Source organism: Mustelus asterias, chromosome 15, assembly GCF_964213995.1.
Source record: "Mustelus asterias chromosome 15, sMusAst1.hap1.1, whole genome shotgun sequence".
Lineage (NCBI taxonomy): Eukaryota > Metazoa > Chordata > Chondrichthyes > Carcharhiniformes > Triakidae > Mustelus > Mustelus asterias.
The window spans coordinates 48622167-48640673 of record NC_135815.1 but is presented as its reverse complement, the minus strand read 5'-3'; the positions used below and the strand labels follow the sequence as shown (position 1 = coordinate 48640673).

The following is an 18507-nucleotide window of genomic DNA, read 5'->3' as shown; positions in this document are numbered from 1 at the left end:
ATGTACTTGCATTTTTTAAAACTCTCTAAGCACAGAGAAAGCACTACCTTTTAAAGGGACCATGCAATGCTTTCTCCCAAGCATTTTACAAACATCAATCTACAATTACTCTACCCAGCTTTGTAACAATGTAATGAGACAAAGTCAACATTGTTCTTACGAAAGGGAAATCCTGTTTGACTAGTAGGGCAGGGAACTAGAAAATATAGTATAATTGGATGGCCAAAAGATATTTGTTAAGGTGCCTCGCAAAAGTTTACACAAGGTAAGGGCTCATGGAGTTAGGACAATTTATAGCATGGTTAGAGCATTGTTTAACAGACAGGAAGTGAAAGTTAGGGATAAATGAGATTTTCAAGCTAACAGGCTATGACTAGTGAAGTGCGACAAGGAGCAGTGCTGTCGACTCAACTACTTGCAAACTATGTTAATGACTTAGACGAAGCGACAGAATAATATGTCTAAATTTGCGAATGATGCAAAGTCAGGTGGGACTGTAAGCTTTGAGGAAGATGCAAAGATTCCAAAGAAAAATAGGCAAGTTAAGTGCGTGGGCAACAAGGTGCAGCTGGAGTATAACGAAGGGAAGTGTGAGGTTAGAAGAAGGGAAAGGCAATTTTTTTTAATATGGTGTGAAACTTGTAAGTGTTGATGCTCAGAGAGTCTTGGGTGTACTTGCACAAGAAACTTAAAGGTACAGTTAGGAAGGCAAATTGTATGTTGGCTTTTATTGCAAGAGCATTGAAGTATAAGAATAAAGAAGTCTTGCTTACAGTTGTATGGGGCATTTATGAGATCGCACTGGAAAACTGGGAAGCAATTTTGATCTCCATAGTTGAGGAAGTGTATTGTTGTATTGGAGGCAATATAGCAAAGGTTCATTTGATTGGTCCCTGGGATGTGAGGGTTGTTCAATGATGGGACTGAGTAAGTTTGACCTATATTCTCTGGACTTTAGAGAATGAGAGGTGCTTTTATTGAAACGCTTAAGATTCTGAAGGGACTTTACATGGTCGATACCGAGATGTTGTTTCGCCTGGCTGATTTCTGGAACACGGGCATAGTTTCAGAATAAAGGGCTGATTGTTTCTGACAGAGATGCGCTGAAATATCTTCTCTGAGGATTGTGAATCTTTGGAATTCTCTATCCCATAGGATTATGGATGTACCATCATTTAATATATTTCAGATTCAGATAGACAGATTTTGGGGTCTCAGGGAATCCAGGGATATGGGGTTTAAGCCTAAGACCAGCCATTATCACATTGAATGGCTGAGCAGACTTGATGGGCTATATGGTCTTCTCGTGCTCCTATTTCTTATGTTTCGGAAGTAAACCATGTCCAAGTCAAAATGGATGAAATCCGTTATCTCCTTTATCAATGTAACTCTTCTTTATGGTATCTTACTCAGGGATCAGTAAATTGAATTTCCAAGTTTTGTAATAGCAGCATTTAATGTTTGTTATCGGGGAAATTTATCTTTCAATTAACTTATTTTTCCTTTTAAAATTGAATTGCTTAATGATCTTTTGTACTCTAAAGGATTATATACTTTTTGATGTATTGATTAAGGCATTGAGCAGTTTATGCCAGAATGATTTCTTTTCATTGTTACAGAACCACTTAAAAGAAAATTTGCTATTTTATACTTGTGTTCCAGATAGATGTCTTATACTATATCATAGCAGGTTTGCAAAACAGGCCAATTGTTTATGCATATATAAAACAATTGGATGCACTGGCATTTATTCATTATTAATCCACCTTGGGAAATGGCTTAATTGATAAATTATGAAGATTGTTGTATGTCCTGAAAAAAAATCTGCTGTTTATGTGACTCAGGAAGGCAGACTAATTCTTCTCATTTATTTCATTCCTCAGATTTTTTGAAATTGTTTACATCCTCCTCAAAGCTGGAGCTGTTGTAACAGGTCTTCATTATTGTTATTGCCTGCAATATCAGAGCTTCCAGTTGCTACAGTTTCTTCTGGCACAGGGTTACACATTACCATCGGGCTGTCATTTGGCTGACATTGCAAAGTATGGATTGTTAGCAGAACATCAGTATAAGCAGTGGTTACCTCATCTATTACTGGCTGGACTGAATCCTGTTGATCTGCTTAGTGAAACATGGTAAGTAACAAGTTCAGAGATGCACCCACTTGTTATTTTAAAATAACAAAATAACTGCAAATGACTTCTTTACAGTTGAAATAGTAAGTCAGGAAATAGACGTATTGGTTGAAATATTATCGCTCCAGCCCACTTCATTTACATTTAAATAATGAGCTTGAGCATGCAATGTTGCTTCATCATTTTGCAAGTTTCATTTAATAATGGATATCACATCCAAGACTGATTGTCGAGAACTGGCTAGTATTTCACAGGGAGTGATTAAAATATTACGAATGCTGAAGTGAAGGGTTGATTAATAAATGCCACCTTATGCGTGGAGTAAACCATCTAATGTGTTAATATTGTACCGAGCATAAGCTTGGTGTTGCTTTTGGGTCTTTTGGCTAAGATCAAGTGTAGTTTTTGACCCTACACCGGGTCTAAGCCAATGAGATTACATTGAGGCTTCACCTGAAGCAATCTTTCAAAGCCGTCTCGGCCTTTTGGCGAAGATGAAGCTCAGATGAAGCCCAGGAGAGGGTGTAATGCCTCATCCTGTCAGCTTGGATCTTGTTTGATTGAGCCCAAAATAGGAGGGATGGCCTGCCTTGTCAGCTTGGATCTGTTTTGAATTGCATTTTGATTGGGAATACAGTACCAAAAGGTACAAAACAAAATGTTGCAGATCAGTAACACACTAATACCTTTCTCACTGTTGCAATTATTTTTTTTCATGTGTAACTTTTTCTAATGAAAGTAGCATTCGCAATCTAATATCTGACCTTTGCGTTTGTTCTATTGGGATGGGTAGCTTCACTTGAAGAACTCCAGATGCAAACCTCCAAAAGAGCTGCCTGTTATACAATGGTTCACCGACTACACTTTTTGAAGTGTTTCTTTGGGATAAGTAAAATTGCATAGAGAAAGCTATAAAAGGCAGTAATTAGCAATTTTAATGAAGAAGCAAAACTCATTAGCTGCTAATGATAAACAAAGAAATAGTATGCCAGTGCAAAGTGTGCAAAAAGAAAATCTTGTGATAAAATTCCTCGGTCTTTCTTTACAGGATAAGTGTCAGAACAGGATTTTTGTCCTGGTCTTGGACTTAACCCTGTCTCGATTGGAGTATCCAATTTTAGCTTATTTTAATAAAGTAGGCAAATGGCCATACCAGCATGGGTACACTCTGAATGCCCACTGGAAGGTAGGGTGTAAGGTGTGGTTCCAGGATAGCCACTCGGAGAAGCTGATGAAGATGCCAAAAACACTGGAAGTTAGCTTCTTCAAGAGGGATGATATTATTGTGCTAGTCTGTTATCTACTAAGGTGTCCCAGGCCAGCAAAACACCACTGTGGGATCGACGTGTGTTCCTCAATTGACTTTGGTATTGGTATTTTGCTGATCTCTAGATTCTTTGGATCATTATGGATTTTGGTAGCTGATTCTAGTGCTCTTCCTCCATCTTGATGTCACGGCTGAAATGGAGGACAGAATGTTCAACCCAATTTGGTTTCAGTTGGATTGGCCAGCCTTGGACTTTTGGGACAGAGATTTGGTATTTTGAGTTCTAACCAATATCTCACTCTCTTGCCTTTTCTCACCTGCTGCTTTTATTCCAGACATTTCCATGTTTAAAAATAACAGTTGGGGTTATATTTTTCATGAGCATTAAGCAGCCTTTGTTACTCTAACATTGAAGCACGACAGAGAAAATCACTATCAAAGAGATCTGTGTAAGTCTTAAAGGAAATCTCATCATTTTCTTGCACAGAGGAACTCTAACCAGGAGCATCATAGAGGATAGGTAGCAGGGCTCTCTTTTCCAAGTCTCTGACATTTAAAGAATGTGGTTAATTGTAAGGCAATCTAATATAGCATTCATTTTAAGAATCTTGTAGTGAAGGCAAACCCAGCTCAAATTTATTCAAGACCCAGGGACTTGATTTATTTTGTGTATTTTTGAAACAAACTAATCTATAAATTTTTATTTGTTATCTTATTGCAGTCATTAACTTGTCAAGAGAGATCGGGAATGACAATATTTAAATGGAAAAATCAAAAGTTTATTGTAAAGTAAAAATGGCATGTTGAAGAAACTAAATCCACTAAGCTGTTTATTTGGCCTTTTTTTTAAGAAGGAAAAAGTAATGCGAATTTTTAAAAGATATTCCAGGAATGCAGAAATGTGGTGAAGATATAAATCCCAGGAACGCTATAATCCAGAATTCCAAATTCACTATCTTTCTTCCCTACCCCATGCATGGAGGAATTCCAAATTTTGCTGAACAACCTTGGAAGGTTAACGTGTTATTTTGGGACTTGTATAAGGAGAATTTTAACATCATTTCTGCTTCAAATTCTACCTTGATGGTTCCATTAAGCACCTGTTTGGTCTAAAAACAAACAGCTTGAAATGGCAGGTCAGGGAGGATAAATTTAGGTAAGGCATATAAACAAGGGGGGGAAGTTATTTTTATTTACAAACTAGGTGCATTATAACAATTTGGAGGAAAATGCTCAGGTCATTTTGATTTGTTAGTTAAATTACAGCTATTTCCATGTACTTGCACTTCTGGGGCTTTACAGATTTTAGCAATTGAGACAGAGGATGATGTAAATATAGACTAATCTTGGACTGGAGTTATTTTATGCAGACCTGTTTTGAATAGTACAAATATTTACAGAAATTGAGATAATGATTAAGCTATTGTGATAGAGGTTCTAGGAATGGTGAAATGAATGCTGCAAAGGCCAGGGTTCAAAATTGAGCCTATGTTGTGCTTCTGTAACTTGCTAACTATAGCTCACCAATCCAATATGCACTCAATAGTTGTTTGATTATACCTCTTTGAATAAATTATTTCAAAAATAGCAAATGTTTTTGCCTGTTTTGTGACAGCAGCAGATAACATACACTGATCTATTCTCCACTGATATTATTCACTAAAGACAAGTACCTGCTCCCGCCCTTTATCAATTGTGAAATCTGCTTTTTTGCATGGACTGCATACTAATCCTGCTTAATCTCAAAAACAGTGCATATTTAGCCCAATAGACAATGACTATTATATAAATATTACCATCTAATTAAAATGCAAATCCCTTCAGTTTTACTTTCTTCCAGTGATATGATTTCATTAGGAAGATTGTACATTACAGATCTGACTGTTAGAGCTTTCAGGTAATTTGGAGGTAATTTTGTTCATGATGAAATAAAGCAGCACGTTAATAGAAAGTAAATGCCAACCATGTATTTGGTTGATTATTTGTCACTGCTTCATGATTTTTTCAAGTTATTATCATAAAAGGTAATCATCGAGTTTGTTTGTTGCTGATGTGTTGTCCAGTGGTAAATCTGCCTGTCTACAATTGTGAGGCAAGTTCGCTGTTGCGTGAATTAGTGCAATGCAATATAATCTATCACTAGGGAACTCATTTCCTTGCTTTTTCAAGCATTAGTATGACTGATTATTTTGCTTAACCCAAAAGGCCAGAAGCATATTGCTGATAAAACTGGAACGTGTACTTTATGGCTGTCTATTTGAGCATTTTAAAAATGAGCTCTTCATGCACAGAAATTAAATTTAGCCACTACAAAATTTGTAGACGTTTTAAAAATTATAAAAATAGCTGTAATTTTAACTTGTTGCTAAAATATTATAATCAAATTTATTAATTTCTACATAATTCAAAAGTTGGTGCAGCGTTTCTCTGGAAAGAGGATGACCTCCATGGGTGAAGTGACGTTTATTGTTGTGTCACTTTGATCTTTTCCATTCCTCTTTGCTATAGATGAAAATTTTGTCACCAAAGTCGCATTTGACCTCTCTCTGAACTACAAAAATTAACTCTGTTCACATTGTATGTGCAGTGAATGCGATTTCCGCTGTCATCCCTAACTTTGGTTGTCCACTGCTTTTTGAAAGAGATCTCTAGTTGTTTATCAGGTTTCAATTCTGTACAAAGTGTAGCCCAATGCTTACTGTGTTTTATACCAGCGAACATTGTCACTGATGCCTCTTGTCAGAAAATTATGTGATGTGAAAAATCTGCCATGGTTCTCGCTTGGCACCCAATGAGACCAATTTTTGGTATCCGAGGCCATTCTACAAAATTGTTTTCACTGCAAAGGGAGGAATGGTTTCATCCTCCTTGAAAGCACAATGCTCTCCAAAACCTCTGTTCAGCACCAGGTGGTTTCAGTGACTCCAACTCGAGAAATGGCCTGGGGAAGGCACTTTGTTGTGTACCAGTGCTGTTATTATACATTAGAACGAACACTTTTGGTGTTGATCCAAGCAAACAAAACCAACAGTGATTTTCTTCCTCGCTTTGCCATTTTTGGAGCAAAGTAGCAGGAGATCACTTCAGATGGTTGATTAAGGGATGTCATCATCAGGAATGACATCTCTGAATCGGAGTCAATCCTGCCAGTTAATTCAGTGCTGTTTTCTAGTCAGCAATTTTATATGGGGTGAGTTTATGCTCAAGGTCAAGATGAACAGACTTCTATTTCATACAACACAGGTGTAGGCCATTTGGTCTGTTGTGTCTGTGCTGGCTCTTTGTCCATAATCCTGAATGTTCCTCATCATCAAGTATCTTTCCAGCTCCCTCTTACAATTATTTCTGGATTCAGCTTCCACCACCTTTTCAGGTAGAGCATCCTAGATCCCAACAACTGAGTGAATAGATTTCCCTTTATCTCCCCATATCTTTTTTCCAATGATTTTGAATCTGTGACCTTTAGTTATTGACCGTTCGTTATTACCCTTCCTGGTGTGGTTCCCAAAATGGTCCACAAGACTCCAAATTAGGCCTGATTAGTGATTTATAAAGTTCAAGCATGACATCTCTGTCTTTACGCTCTGTTCCTCTAAACCCAAATAACCCGTATGCTTTTGAAAACATCCTTTTACCTTGCCCTGTGATGTTTTAGAGATTTGTGTGTACGGACACCAAGATCTCTCTCCTCATCTGTACTTTTCCAAACTGTACCATTTATAATATGCTTCACACTTCTCACACTTCACCATACTTCTACCTATTCACCATCCTATCTGTCTTCCTGAAGATGGCAACTTTGCTCATCATACTACATTGCATAGTTCTGTTCTGAGTCTGGATTTCCATGAAGCTCAGACATTTTAACAAATGTCTCCAGAAAGGGAAATTCAAAATGGAAGCACTGTTTTGGACAAATGAGGCAGTGCGACCAGTATAGATTTCCAGATGTTTGATGCAGGAGAATCCTGTCCATTTGACATAGCAACAGATTCAAATTTTGAATAATGTAGTTAACTTTGTTTTTGCTTGAGGGGCACCAATAATTTGATCTCATTTAATTTTTTGCTTGAGGTGTAAGACTGATTGTGTATTGACACAGTTATCGTGTGATTCTCAGACTTCAACATTACATTTGGATTCCTTGAACCAGAAGAGTTCATTTAGGCATGATTTGGTTGTTGAACAGAGCAACGTGCTAAAATACGCTGGCCCAATCCATTTTCTTTACAGAGAAGTTGTAGTTTGGTGCTGCACCGTTTGTTAATACCAGCAGAATTCCTTTACAATTGTCGCCTGATCTACTACGTAATTCTATCATTTTCTTTATATATTTATATTTTCAGATATTTCCTTCCATTTATGTACCATTTGCTTTTTGTACTGCAGGTTGAATACTGCCAGTGATAACGTACTTAACTTTACACTTGAGTTTACAAACTGGAAGAGGCTTCCTTCGTTTGTGGGACAGATGCTTTTCTGTCACAGAGCAAGCTCCACTTGGGCTCACGAGAAATATTTTGGTATGTAAGCTTTCTAAGTGTAAATTAAAGTAATATGCAGTTGAGTTGCTGTGCTAGTTAGGTGCAGATTCTTACTGAGAATTGAGGTCACTGAATTTAGAAGAATCATAAATGTTCTTTTTGAAAAAGCTTCTGTTTGGGATATGCTCGATTAACCTCTTTTACAGCTCTCCGCCCACTTGCTTATTGTTTTTGTCTGTGTTGAATCCTCTTGATTTTGTGTTGGGCTGATTCTTCAATTCCCTCTTAATAGTTTTAAATATGTTTATTTGCTGTTTGTTTATCTTGAGCTTGCTGTGATTTGTGACTCATTTGATTCAGCTTTCTATTTGTATAAAAATTATTGTGCTTCGGCAATTTTTAACATGCGATTTTCATAATTGTAAATGCCTTAAATGTGATCTGTTGCTTGCTTCACTTTATTTTGATTGCTGTGCTCTTCAGGAATAATTGAATATGAATTATGACTGAAACCATTAGAAAATAAACCAAAACTCATAAACATCTTCTATTCTTTTAAGAGATAACAATCTGGGGACAGGGAGGGAAGAGCAGAAGGGTAACTGGGTGGAAGATGTTTGAACGATGAGTGGGAGGGAATGGAACATTTCTTCACCTCCTGGGGTCTTGTGCTGGAAGTTAGTGGGAGGGGCTACTCAATGAACATAGGAGGGAAGTAGCAAGCCTCGATTGATCCACTGGCCAGTTCAAAGGGCAAGAGAGGAATAGCAAAATTGCTGTTGATGGGAGGGTTGTAGGAGAAACCAACAAGCTTTGTGGTGTGTGTGTGTGTGTGTGTGTGTGTCCGTGCATGCTGTTCAGTTTCACCTCTGCATGACTGGTTCCACAGCAACTATATTCTTGTGAGCTCATTTTGAAGAATAATAACTACTGACAGAACAGAATGAAGTCAGTTGTGAATTAAATGTTGAGGTAAGATGCATACATGGATCACTTTTACTTTGGGTGTTATAGCTTTTTTAAAAATACATTTACGGGATGTAGGCATTGCTTGCAAGGCTAGCATTTGTTGTCGTTCCCTAATTGCCCTTAAACTGAGTGGCTTGCTAAACCACTTCAGAGGGCGTTTAAGAGTCCACCACATTGCTATGGATCTGGAGTCACATGCAGATCAGATCAGGTAAGGATGACAGATTTTCATCCCTAAAGGACATTAGTGACCCAGATGGTTTTCTATGACAATCGACAATGGTTTCATGGTCATCATTAGACTTCTTAATTCCAGATTTTTATTGGATTAAAATTTCACCAGCCGCCATGGTGGATTCAAACCCAGATCTCTGAACCTTATGAAATAATCCAACTTCAGATAGTAACTATGCATTAATATCTGTGAGCTGCTACATTGATGCAAAATAACTATTGGAGGTTTCAGCTAAAATCCCTCCAGAGCACATGGCTGCACTAAGTGTATATAATAATCTTGATATATTCTTGACATTTTTATGATAACTTTTCTGATTTCCTGTTCCAATTTAGACGATATTCCTTCATTGGCACACCTCAGTCGTTTAAAAATCCGATCAACACTGAAAAGTGAATACCTTCGTTCTGATAAATTTATTCGACAGTTGCCACTTCCAGCCTGTCTGCACGATTTTCTTCTTTATAAAGAAGTATTGAAATTATACGATATTCCAGAAATGTTAGAAATTCAAGAAGAAATGCAAACAGAAAATGAATACATTGAATATTCAGAGGACTGATCAAAGAAAACATCCGCTGTGTGGAAGGTAAACAGAAAAATCTGGAAGGCTTGTTTGTTGTATCTTAATGCTTAAGTTGTCAGTCAGCATTAAGTCTGCACATGTACATCTATGACAGCCTCGAGTTTAGTTTGACAATTATAATTTTTTAAAATTATACTTTTTGGTTATATATTAAGATTTAGGATCTGCCATTGTTAGTTGTGAAAGGTGGGCTGTGAACAATACTTTATATTTATGCTGTCACTGGAGTGACAGATAATTGCCCTTGATATATTGGTGATGAGCTGCCATCTTGAGCTGCCACAGTCCATTTGGAATAGGTACACACACAGTGCTATTAGCGATCGAGTTCTAGGATTTTGACCCAGCGACAATGAAGGAATGGTGATACATTTCCAAGTCAGAACGGTGAGTGGCTTAGAGGGGAACTTCCAAGTGTTGGTGTTTTCAGTAGTTTGCTTCCCTTGGCCTTCTAGATGGTAGTCGTCATGGATTTGGAAGGTGCTGTCCAAGGAACCTTGGTGAGTTCCTGCAGTGCACCTTGTAGATGGTACACTCTACTGCCATTGCATCAGTGGTGGTGGGAGTAAATTTTGTGGATGAGGTGCCAAACAAGTGGGCTGCTATGTCCTAGATGGTGTCAAGCTTCGTGAGCACTCATCGCGGCAAATGGAAAGTATTTCACCACATTCTTGACTTGTGCCATGTAGATGGTGGACAGGCTTTGGGGAGTCAGGAGATGAATTACTTGCCTCAGGATTCCTAGTCTCTGACCTGCTCTTGTAGCCACAGTATTTATATAGCTGGTCCTGTTCAGTTTCTAGTTCATGGTAACCCCCAGGAGTTGATAGTAGGAGATTGATGAGAATGTCAAGGGGCAATGGCTAGATTCTCTCTTGTTGGAGATGGTCATTGGCTTGTGTGTCACTAGCGTTACTTGCCACTTGTTAACCTGGATATTGTCCAGATCTTGCTGCATTTGGACATGACTGTTTCAGTACCCGAGGAGTCCTGAATGGTGCTGAACTTTGTGCAATCGTCAGCGAGCATTGTCACTTCTGATCTTACGATGCAAGGAAGGTCATTGATGAAGTAGCTGAAATGGTTGGGCCTAGGACATTATCCTGAGGAACTCCTGCAGTGATGTCCTAGAACTAAGAGGATTGGCCCCCAACAACCACAGCCATTTTCATTTCTGTTAGGTGTGATTCCAACCAGCAGATATTTGTCCCCCTGATTCCCATTGATTCCAGTTTTGCTCAAACTTCTCTGGAGTTGCTCTTTGATATGCCTCTGCTCTGTTGTGCAGCTCAATGGAAGTGCCTTGATCGGTTTCACCTCTGCCTGTCAAATCATAGTAAGAAGTCTAACAACACCAGGTTAAAGTCCAACAGGTTTATTTGGTAGCAAACGCCACTAGCTTTCAGAGCGCTGCTCCTTCGTCAGGTGGAGTGGCAGATCTCCCACTCCACCTGATTTAAATTTATTTAATTATTTTTCAGTTAAATTAGTGAAAAAAATCGGAGGTTTTTTTTCTAAACAGGAAATAGGCCCAGCAGCAGCCTGGGAAGGTTTTGGAGGGTTTAAAAGTGCTTAACTTGGAGGTTTCAGCCTCATTGTTCCACAGGAGCAGGCTGAGGGTAAGGGAGCTTGTGTGTGCACTAATTTATTTAATTATTTTTCAGTTAAATTAGTGAAAAAAATCGGAGGTTTTTTTTCTAAACAGGAAATAGGCCCAGCAGCAGCCTGGGAAGGTTTTGGAGGGTTTAAAAGTAGGCCGCACCTTTGAGTGGGCAGCGTCGTTAGCGGGCAGCAGAGTGAGCAGGGGACAGAGTGAGAGCTAAAAGGGCTTTGGCTCACAGGGCTTCGGCGAAGGCGAGGAAGGTTGTTTGTTTGTTTTTCTTCGGTTACACCCCCTTTTTGTTTTATCCCCAAAACTAAAAAGGACATGGCTGGTATGAGTGGGAGGCCAGTATACTGCATTCGGTGTGGGATGTGGGAGTTCCTGGAGACAACTTGCCTCCCGGAAGTCCATATCTGTGCCAGATGTGTGGAACTGCATCTCCTGAAGGATCGTGTAAGGGAGCTGGAGCTGAGGCTCGATGAACTCAGTTTAGTTAGGGAAAATGAGCGAGTAATAGATAAAAGTTATAGTCAGGTAGTGACACCAGGGTCTCGGAAGGAAAACACGTGGGTCACAGTTAGGAGGGGTAATAGTCAGAAGGGTGCTGTGCCAGCAAGTACCCCAGTGGCAGTCTCCCATAAAAGAAAGGAATGGGCAACAGATGGGAGAAGGGAAGGGAGTGAGCAGTCTGTGGAGGGATCCCCTGTGGTTGTCCCCCTCCAAAATAGGTATCTTGTTTTGGATTCTGTGGAGGGGGATGACCCTCCAGGGGTAAGCCACGAGGACCAGATCGCCTCCACGGAGACAGGCTCAGGGGTCCGGAAGGGAAAGAAGGGGTTTAGGAGAGCGATAGTTGTGGGGGACGCAATGGTTAGAGGCACGGACAGGCGCTTCTGTGGGACTGAACGAGAATCCAGGATGGTAGTCAGCCTCCCTGGTGCCGGGGTACTGGATGTCTCCGAGAGGGTAGGAAGCATATTTAAAAAGGAAGGTAGTCAAACTGATGTGATTGTACACATTGGGGGAAATGATGTAGGTAGGAAGAGCAGGGGGGGGTCATACGAGAGAAATTCAGGGAGTTGGGTGCTAGGCTAAAAAGTAAGACCTCCAGGGTAGCAATATCTGGACTGCTCCCGGTGCCTAGTGCAAGTGAGGCTCGGAACAGGGAGATTCTACAGTTGAACGCGTGGCTAAAGGACTGGTGCAAGAGGGAGGGTTTTAAATTCATAGATAACTGGGAAATCTTCAAGTCAGGATGGCAACTGTACAGAAAGGATGGGTTACATCTTAACTGGAAGGGAGCAAATATCCTGGCTGGGAGTTTTGCTAGAGTGTTTCGGCAGGATTTAAACTAGTGTGGCAGGGGGTGGGGAACAAAACAGGAGGTCAGTAAATACTGAGGCTGGGGTCGAGCTGGGGGCCAGGGCAAGGCTAGCTAAGAAGAGGAGGAGGACCTGACTGGGCCTGGAGGTCTGGAGTGCATCTGCTTCAATGCGAGGAGTGTAACGGGTAAAACAGACGAACTTAGGGCCTTAATGCTTGTGCGGAATTTGGATGTGGTTGCGGTGACGGAAACTTGGTTAAAAGAAGGACAGGACTGGCAGCTGAATATTCCGGGGTATAAGTGTTTTAGGCGAGACAGAGGAGGGGCTAAAAAAGGTGGGGGAGTAGCGATATTAGTTAAGGAGCATATTACCGCGGTGCAGAGGGTAGACAACTTAGAGGGGTCATGTACTGAGTCGCTGTGGGTGGAACTCAGAAACAGGAAGGGTGCAGTCACTATGCTGGGGGTGTACTACAGACCACCCAACAGCCCACGGGAAGTGGAGGAAAGGATATGTCAGGAGATTTTGGATAGGTGCAGAAAACATAGGGTTGTTGTAGTGGGGGACTTTAATTTCCCTGGCACAGACTGGAAAGTGCTTAGAGCTGGGGGACCGGACGGGGAGGAATTTGTAAAATGCGTACTGGAAGGTTCTTTGGAACAGTATGTAGATAGCCCGACTAGAGAGGGGGCTATACTGGACCTGGTTCTGGGAAATGAGCCCGGTCAGGTCGTCAAAGTTTCGGTAGGGGAACATGTGGCAAATAGTGACCACAACTCTGTTAACTTTAGGATAGTAATGGACAAGGATGAGTGCTGTCCTACGGGCAGGGTGCTAAATTGGGGGAAGGCTGACTATAGCCGGATTAGGCAAGAATTGGTGGATGTTGATTGGGAGAGGATGTTCGAGGGTAAGTCCGCGTCTGGCATGTGGGAGTCATTTAAGGAACTATTGATAAGGCTGCAGGATAGGCATGTGCCTGTAAAAAGGAAAGATAGGAAAGGTAGGATTCGAGAGCCGTGGATAACCAGGGAAATTGAGGATCTGATTAAAATGAAAAGGGAGGCGTACGTTAAGTCCAGGCAACTGAAAACAGATGGAGCTCTGGAGGAATACAGAGAGAGTAGGAAAGATCTCAAACGGGGAGTTAGAAGGGCAAAAAGAGGTCACGAGATGTTCTTGGCAGGCAGGATTAAGGAGAATCCTAAGGCATTCTATTCATACGTTAGGAACAAAAGAGTTGTCAGGGAGAAAATCGGACCTCTCAGGGACAAAGGAGGGGAATTATGCTTAGAACCCAAGGGAATAGGGGAGATCCTAATTGAATACTTTGCATCGGTATTCACGAAGGAGAGGGGCGTGTTAACCGGGAGTGTCTCGGAGGGAGGTGTTGACCCGTTAGAGAAAATCTCCATTACAAGAGAGGAAGTGTTAGGTTTTTTAGGGAACATTAAAACTGACAAAGCCCCAGGGCCTGATGGCATCTATCCTCGACTGCTCAGGGAGACGAGAGGTGAAATTGCTGGGCCTCTGACGGAAATCTTTGTTGCTTCTTTGGACACGGGTGAGGTCCCTGAGGATTGGAGGATAGCGAATGTGGTCCCGTTGTTTAAGAAGGGTAGCAGGGATAACCCAGGAAATTATAGGCCGGTGAGCTTGACGTCCGTGGTAGGGAAGTTGTTGGAGAGGATTCTTAGAGACCGGATGTATTTGCATTTAGAACGGAACAATCTCATTAGTGACAGACAGCATGGTTTTGTAAGAGGGAGGTCGTGCCTTACAAATTTGGTGGAGTTTTTTGAGGAAGTGACAAAAACGGTTGATGAAGGAAGGGCCGTGGATGTCGTCTATATGGATTTCAGTAAGGCATTTGACAAAGTCCCACATGGCAGGTTGGTTAAGAAGGTTAAGGCTCATGGGATACAAGGAGAAGTGGCTAGATGGGTGGAGAACTGGCTTGGCCATAGGAGACAGAGGGTAGTGGTCGAAGGGTCTTTTTCCGGCTGGAGGTCTGTGACCAGTGGTGTTCCGCAGGGCTCTGTACTGGGACCTCTGCTATTTGTGATATATATAAATGATTTGGAAGAAGGTGTAACTGGTGTAATCAGCAAGTTTGCTGATGACACGAAGATGGCTGGAATTGCGGATAGCGAAGAGCATTGTCGGGCAATACAGCAGGATATAGATAGGCTGGAAAATTGGGCGGAGAGGTGGCAGATGGAATTTAATCCGGATAAATGCGAAGTGATGCATTTTGGAAGAATTAATGTAGGGAGGAGTTATACAATAAATGGCAGAGTCATCAGGAGTATAGAAACACAGAGGGACCTAGGTGTGCAAGTCCACAAATCCTTGAAGGTGGCAACACAGGTGGAGAAGGTGGTGAAGAAGGCATATGGTATGCTTGCCTTTATAGGACGGGGTATAGAGTATAAAAGTTGGAGTCTGATGATGCAGCTGTATAGAACGCTGGTTAGGCCACATTTGGAGTACTGCGTCCAGTTCTGGTCGCCGCACTACCAGAAGGACGTGGAGGCATTGGAGAGAGTGCAGAGAAGGTTTACCAGGATGTTGCCTGGTATGGAGGGTCTTAGCTATGAGGAGAGATTGGGTAGACTGGGGTTGTTCTCCTTGGAGAGACGGAGAATGAGGGGAGATCTAATAGAGGTATACAAGATTATGAAGGGTATAGATAGGGTGAACAGTGGGAAGCTTTTTCCCAGGTCGGAGGTGACGATCACGAGGGGTCACGGGCTCAAGCTGAGAGGGGTGAAGTATAACTCAGACATCAGAGGGACGTTTTTTACACAGAGGGTGGTGGGGGTCTGGAATGCGTTGCCAAGTAGGGTGGTGGAGGCAGGCACGCTGACATCGTTTAAGACTTACCTGGATAGTCACATGAGCAGCCTGGGAATGGAGGGATACAAACGATTGGTCTAGTTGGACCAAGGAGCGGCACAGGCTTGGAGGGCCGAAGGGCCTGTTTCCTGTGCTGTACTGTTCTTTGTTCTTTGTTCTTTGTACCTCCTCTTGATACCGTCTGCAGAGAGATTTTGTGTTCCTCTGGATAAGGGTTATTTGTGCTGTGAGTGGAATGCTTCCCACTACAGACACGAAGGGCAGGATTTTACAGCCTCACTGGAGCAAGACTGGAAATTCCTGCCCGGGGTCAACGGACATTTCTGTTGTCTGCCCCTCGCCCGCTCCGATACCATGGCGGGCGAGGCGGTAGAATTCCGGCGCAAGTCTCAGTACCCAAAAAAAGACTTGCATTTGCCTCTCATGACCACAGGATGTCTCAAAGCACTTTACAACCAATCAAGCATTTTTGAAGTGTAGCCACTGTTGCAATGTAGGAAACATGTATTTTGCACACAGCAGCATCTCGCAAACAGCAATGTTATGATAACCAGAGCATCTTTTAGAGATGTTGGTTGATGTGTAAGTATTGACCAGCTCATCAGGGTTAACCTGATAGTGCCATTGGATCTTTTGCATGTGCCTGAGATTGCCTCAGTACTGTATTGGAATGTCAGTTTTTTTGTTCAAGTTCAGGCAATAGGATACGAACCCACAACCTTCTGACTCAGTATGAGAGTACTATGAAGTGAGTCCCGGCTAATGTAACTAAATGTAGAGTCAGGTTTTCTCTATCCTGTCTTAACAACATACATCAGGATTCCCTACCACTCCTTTTCCAATTGCTATGATCTTTCTTTCTACTCTTGCAAACTGCCAGTGTAAAGGCAGTTTTTGTGCTTTAGGCCCAGGCGAACTGGGAGTTGGATTGAATCAACCCAAACTTATTAAATTAAAACCAGCAGCTTAAGGAGAATTTCATCCCATCTGTCTGAAAACAGACTGGCCTAGATTTGAACCCAAGGGGTCAAATACCATTGTACCATCCAGTTCCCCTTAACATTTTTGTGAAACTTATTGTTTGAGGAAATAATTTAATCTATGCTAGCCAAGCAAATAACTTAAGAAAATACAAGTTCAGGAGCTATTTAGTTGCTTAAAGAAACAGAGATTGACATATTATGCTTGTCAGGAAATGAAGTGTGCTTGTGAAACCAATAAATTATGAAACATCACCAGATAACCTATCTCCAGATTTATGTTTTATATTTAATTGGCTGATGGCAATTGATTGAGGCTGGTGAAGGATTTCTTTTGATATTCTCTTTGAATGAATCCTAAACAAAATATCTTCGCTAGCTGCCAGAAATTCATGCAGTAAGGAGGATAAGTAAACCACAGTGACCATGCAAACCCAGTGAATAAGATGGGCTGAACCCACAGCTTGCTAACTGCAGTAATATCTTGTAAACAGGTATTTTTTAATACAAATGTGGAGAAATTTTCCAGCGCTGGAACTTTTACTGCAGTGTTTCGGAAACCGGGAGTAAGGGTCTTTAGAAAAGTAGACCATCAATCAAAGCTTGGAATTCTATTCTTGGAATGCTTTTTAAAAGTGGTGAAAATGTGAAATAAATGGGGAATGGTCTAAGGAGGGCAGCAAAGACTCACAAACCAATCTGTGTATGGTAATAGCTTTGCACTCTCTCATAGACCACATATTATCATTGTCAGATTATAGATTTTAGGGGTGGGATGGGCAGTGGGGAAGAGATCGACTCTCACCTACAGAGCTGTCAAAAGGATTTTTTATTTTGTAGCTTTTATGGTGCATTCTGTCAGATACTCACTTCTAATGTAATTGAATGCAGTCTATTTTTATACCGTGAAGACACGTGTGATTTTCTGTACATGAACCTTGTGGTTTTTTTGCTATTGACATTCTTGTCAGCAGTCAGTACATTTGAGACCATGTATTGTGTTTGTTGCAACTGAATCTTCTTCATCTTCACTTAAAATGGTAAAGAAATTGCCATTTGAAACAAAGGGAAAACAGTTTTGTTTTTGTTTTTTTTATTGTAATATGGAGCAGCTCTCTCTTGGCATTTCTGCTAAGTATTGCTTTGATGTGTTTTCTTTCAGTAATTTCTGATGTAGAAAGAAGCAAGCTGATGAATAGTCAGCAGAAAGAGTCTAAATTTGGCCATCGCCATTAAAGATGTGAAGAACAGGACTTGTTAGATGACCAGAACTGAACGATTAGAGATAAAGTATAATTGAACAAAGGGAGTGAAGAGTTGGTGATGGATCTTCCAAGCAGAGTGATTTTGAGCAAGGACTGTGAAGAAATAAAATATAATGAAGATGCCTTCCACAGATTTCCCTTCGCACCTCATCAATATACACTCCTGAGAATAAAATGTTATTGAGAGTGGGAGGTAAAAAAATCTACTCATGAAATTGCCATCAACATTATCTTCTGTTGTTTATCGAACAAGTAAAGAATGACATATTGAGCAAGAATGCCAGAGTTTGTTAATATATCTGAAGTGTACATTATATTTCCGCATTAAAAGCTTGACAGTTGCAAAATTCATGATTTACCCATGAGGCCCTTCATTTAGTGTTTTATTTGTTCAGTGTAAACTTGCTGTATGCATAAACCATTTTTAATTTTAGAATAAAGTACACACAGATCTCCAGCTCTGTCATAACAAGCATTTTATTGCAGCTTAGAGCCAAATCAATCATTATGTATTAAACTATTTTCATATTAATGCAGAAATTTCTTCCTGCCAAATAAAACCGTTTTGTTTGACCATGTCTTAAAATGCAATGGTTCTTAATACTAGTTTGAACAACATTTGCAGTTAGTGGGATGTTCTACAAGTGTTTGCATAGACTGCTGTTCAACTGTTACACTGAGGTCCCCTCCATTGATCTCTGAATGCCAGATACCAAAGCCTAGCGCAAGAGTACAATTAGCAGCAACCACAGCAAATTCAGTCTTCCCCTTATTTATGCAGATGAAGGTGGGGATGCAA

At 40.8% G+C, this 18507-nt stretch overlaps 1 protein-coding gene across 2 annotated transcripts in view; it reads left to right on the top strand.

Annotated features, from left to right (window-relative positions):
- asb3 (ankyrin repeat and SOCS box containing 3) overlaps positions 1-18290 on the top strand; it is a 71008-nt gene extending 52718 nt beyond the window's left edge. For both annotated transcript variants that reach the window (XM_078229846.1, XM_078229845.1), the window contains exons 8-11: positions 1884-2135; positions 7792-7925; positions 9426-9679; positions 17606-18290. In XM_078229846.1, the coding sequence (XP_078085972.1) occupies positions 1884-2135; positions 7792-7925; positions 9426-9652 (613 nt within the window). In that variant the 3' untranslated portion in view covers positions 9653-9679; positions 17606-18290. The remainder of the gene's footprint in view (positions 1-1883; positions 2136-7791; positions 7926-9425; positions 9680-17605) is intronic.
- Positions 18291-18507: the final 217 nt, after the last annotated feature.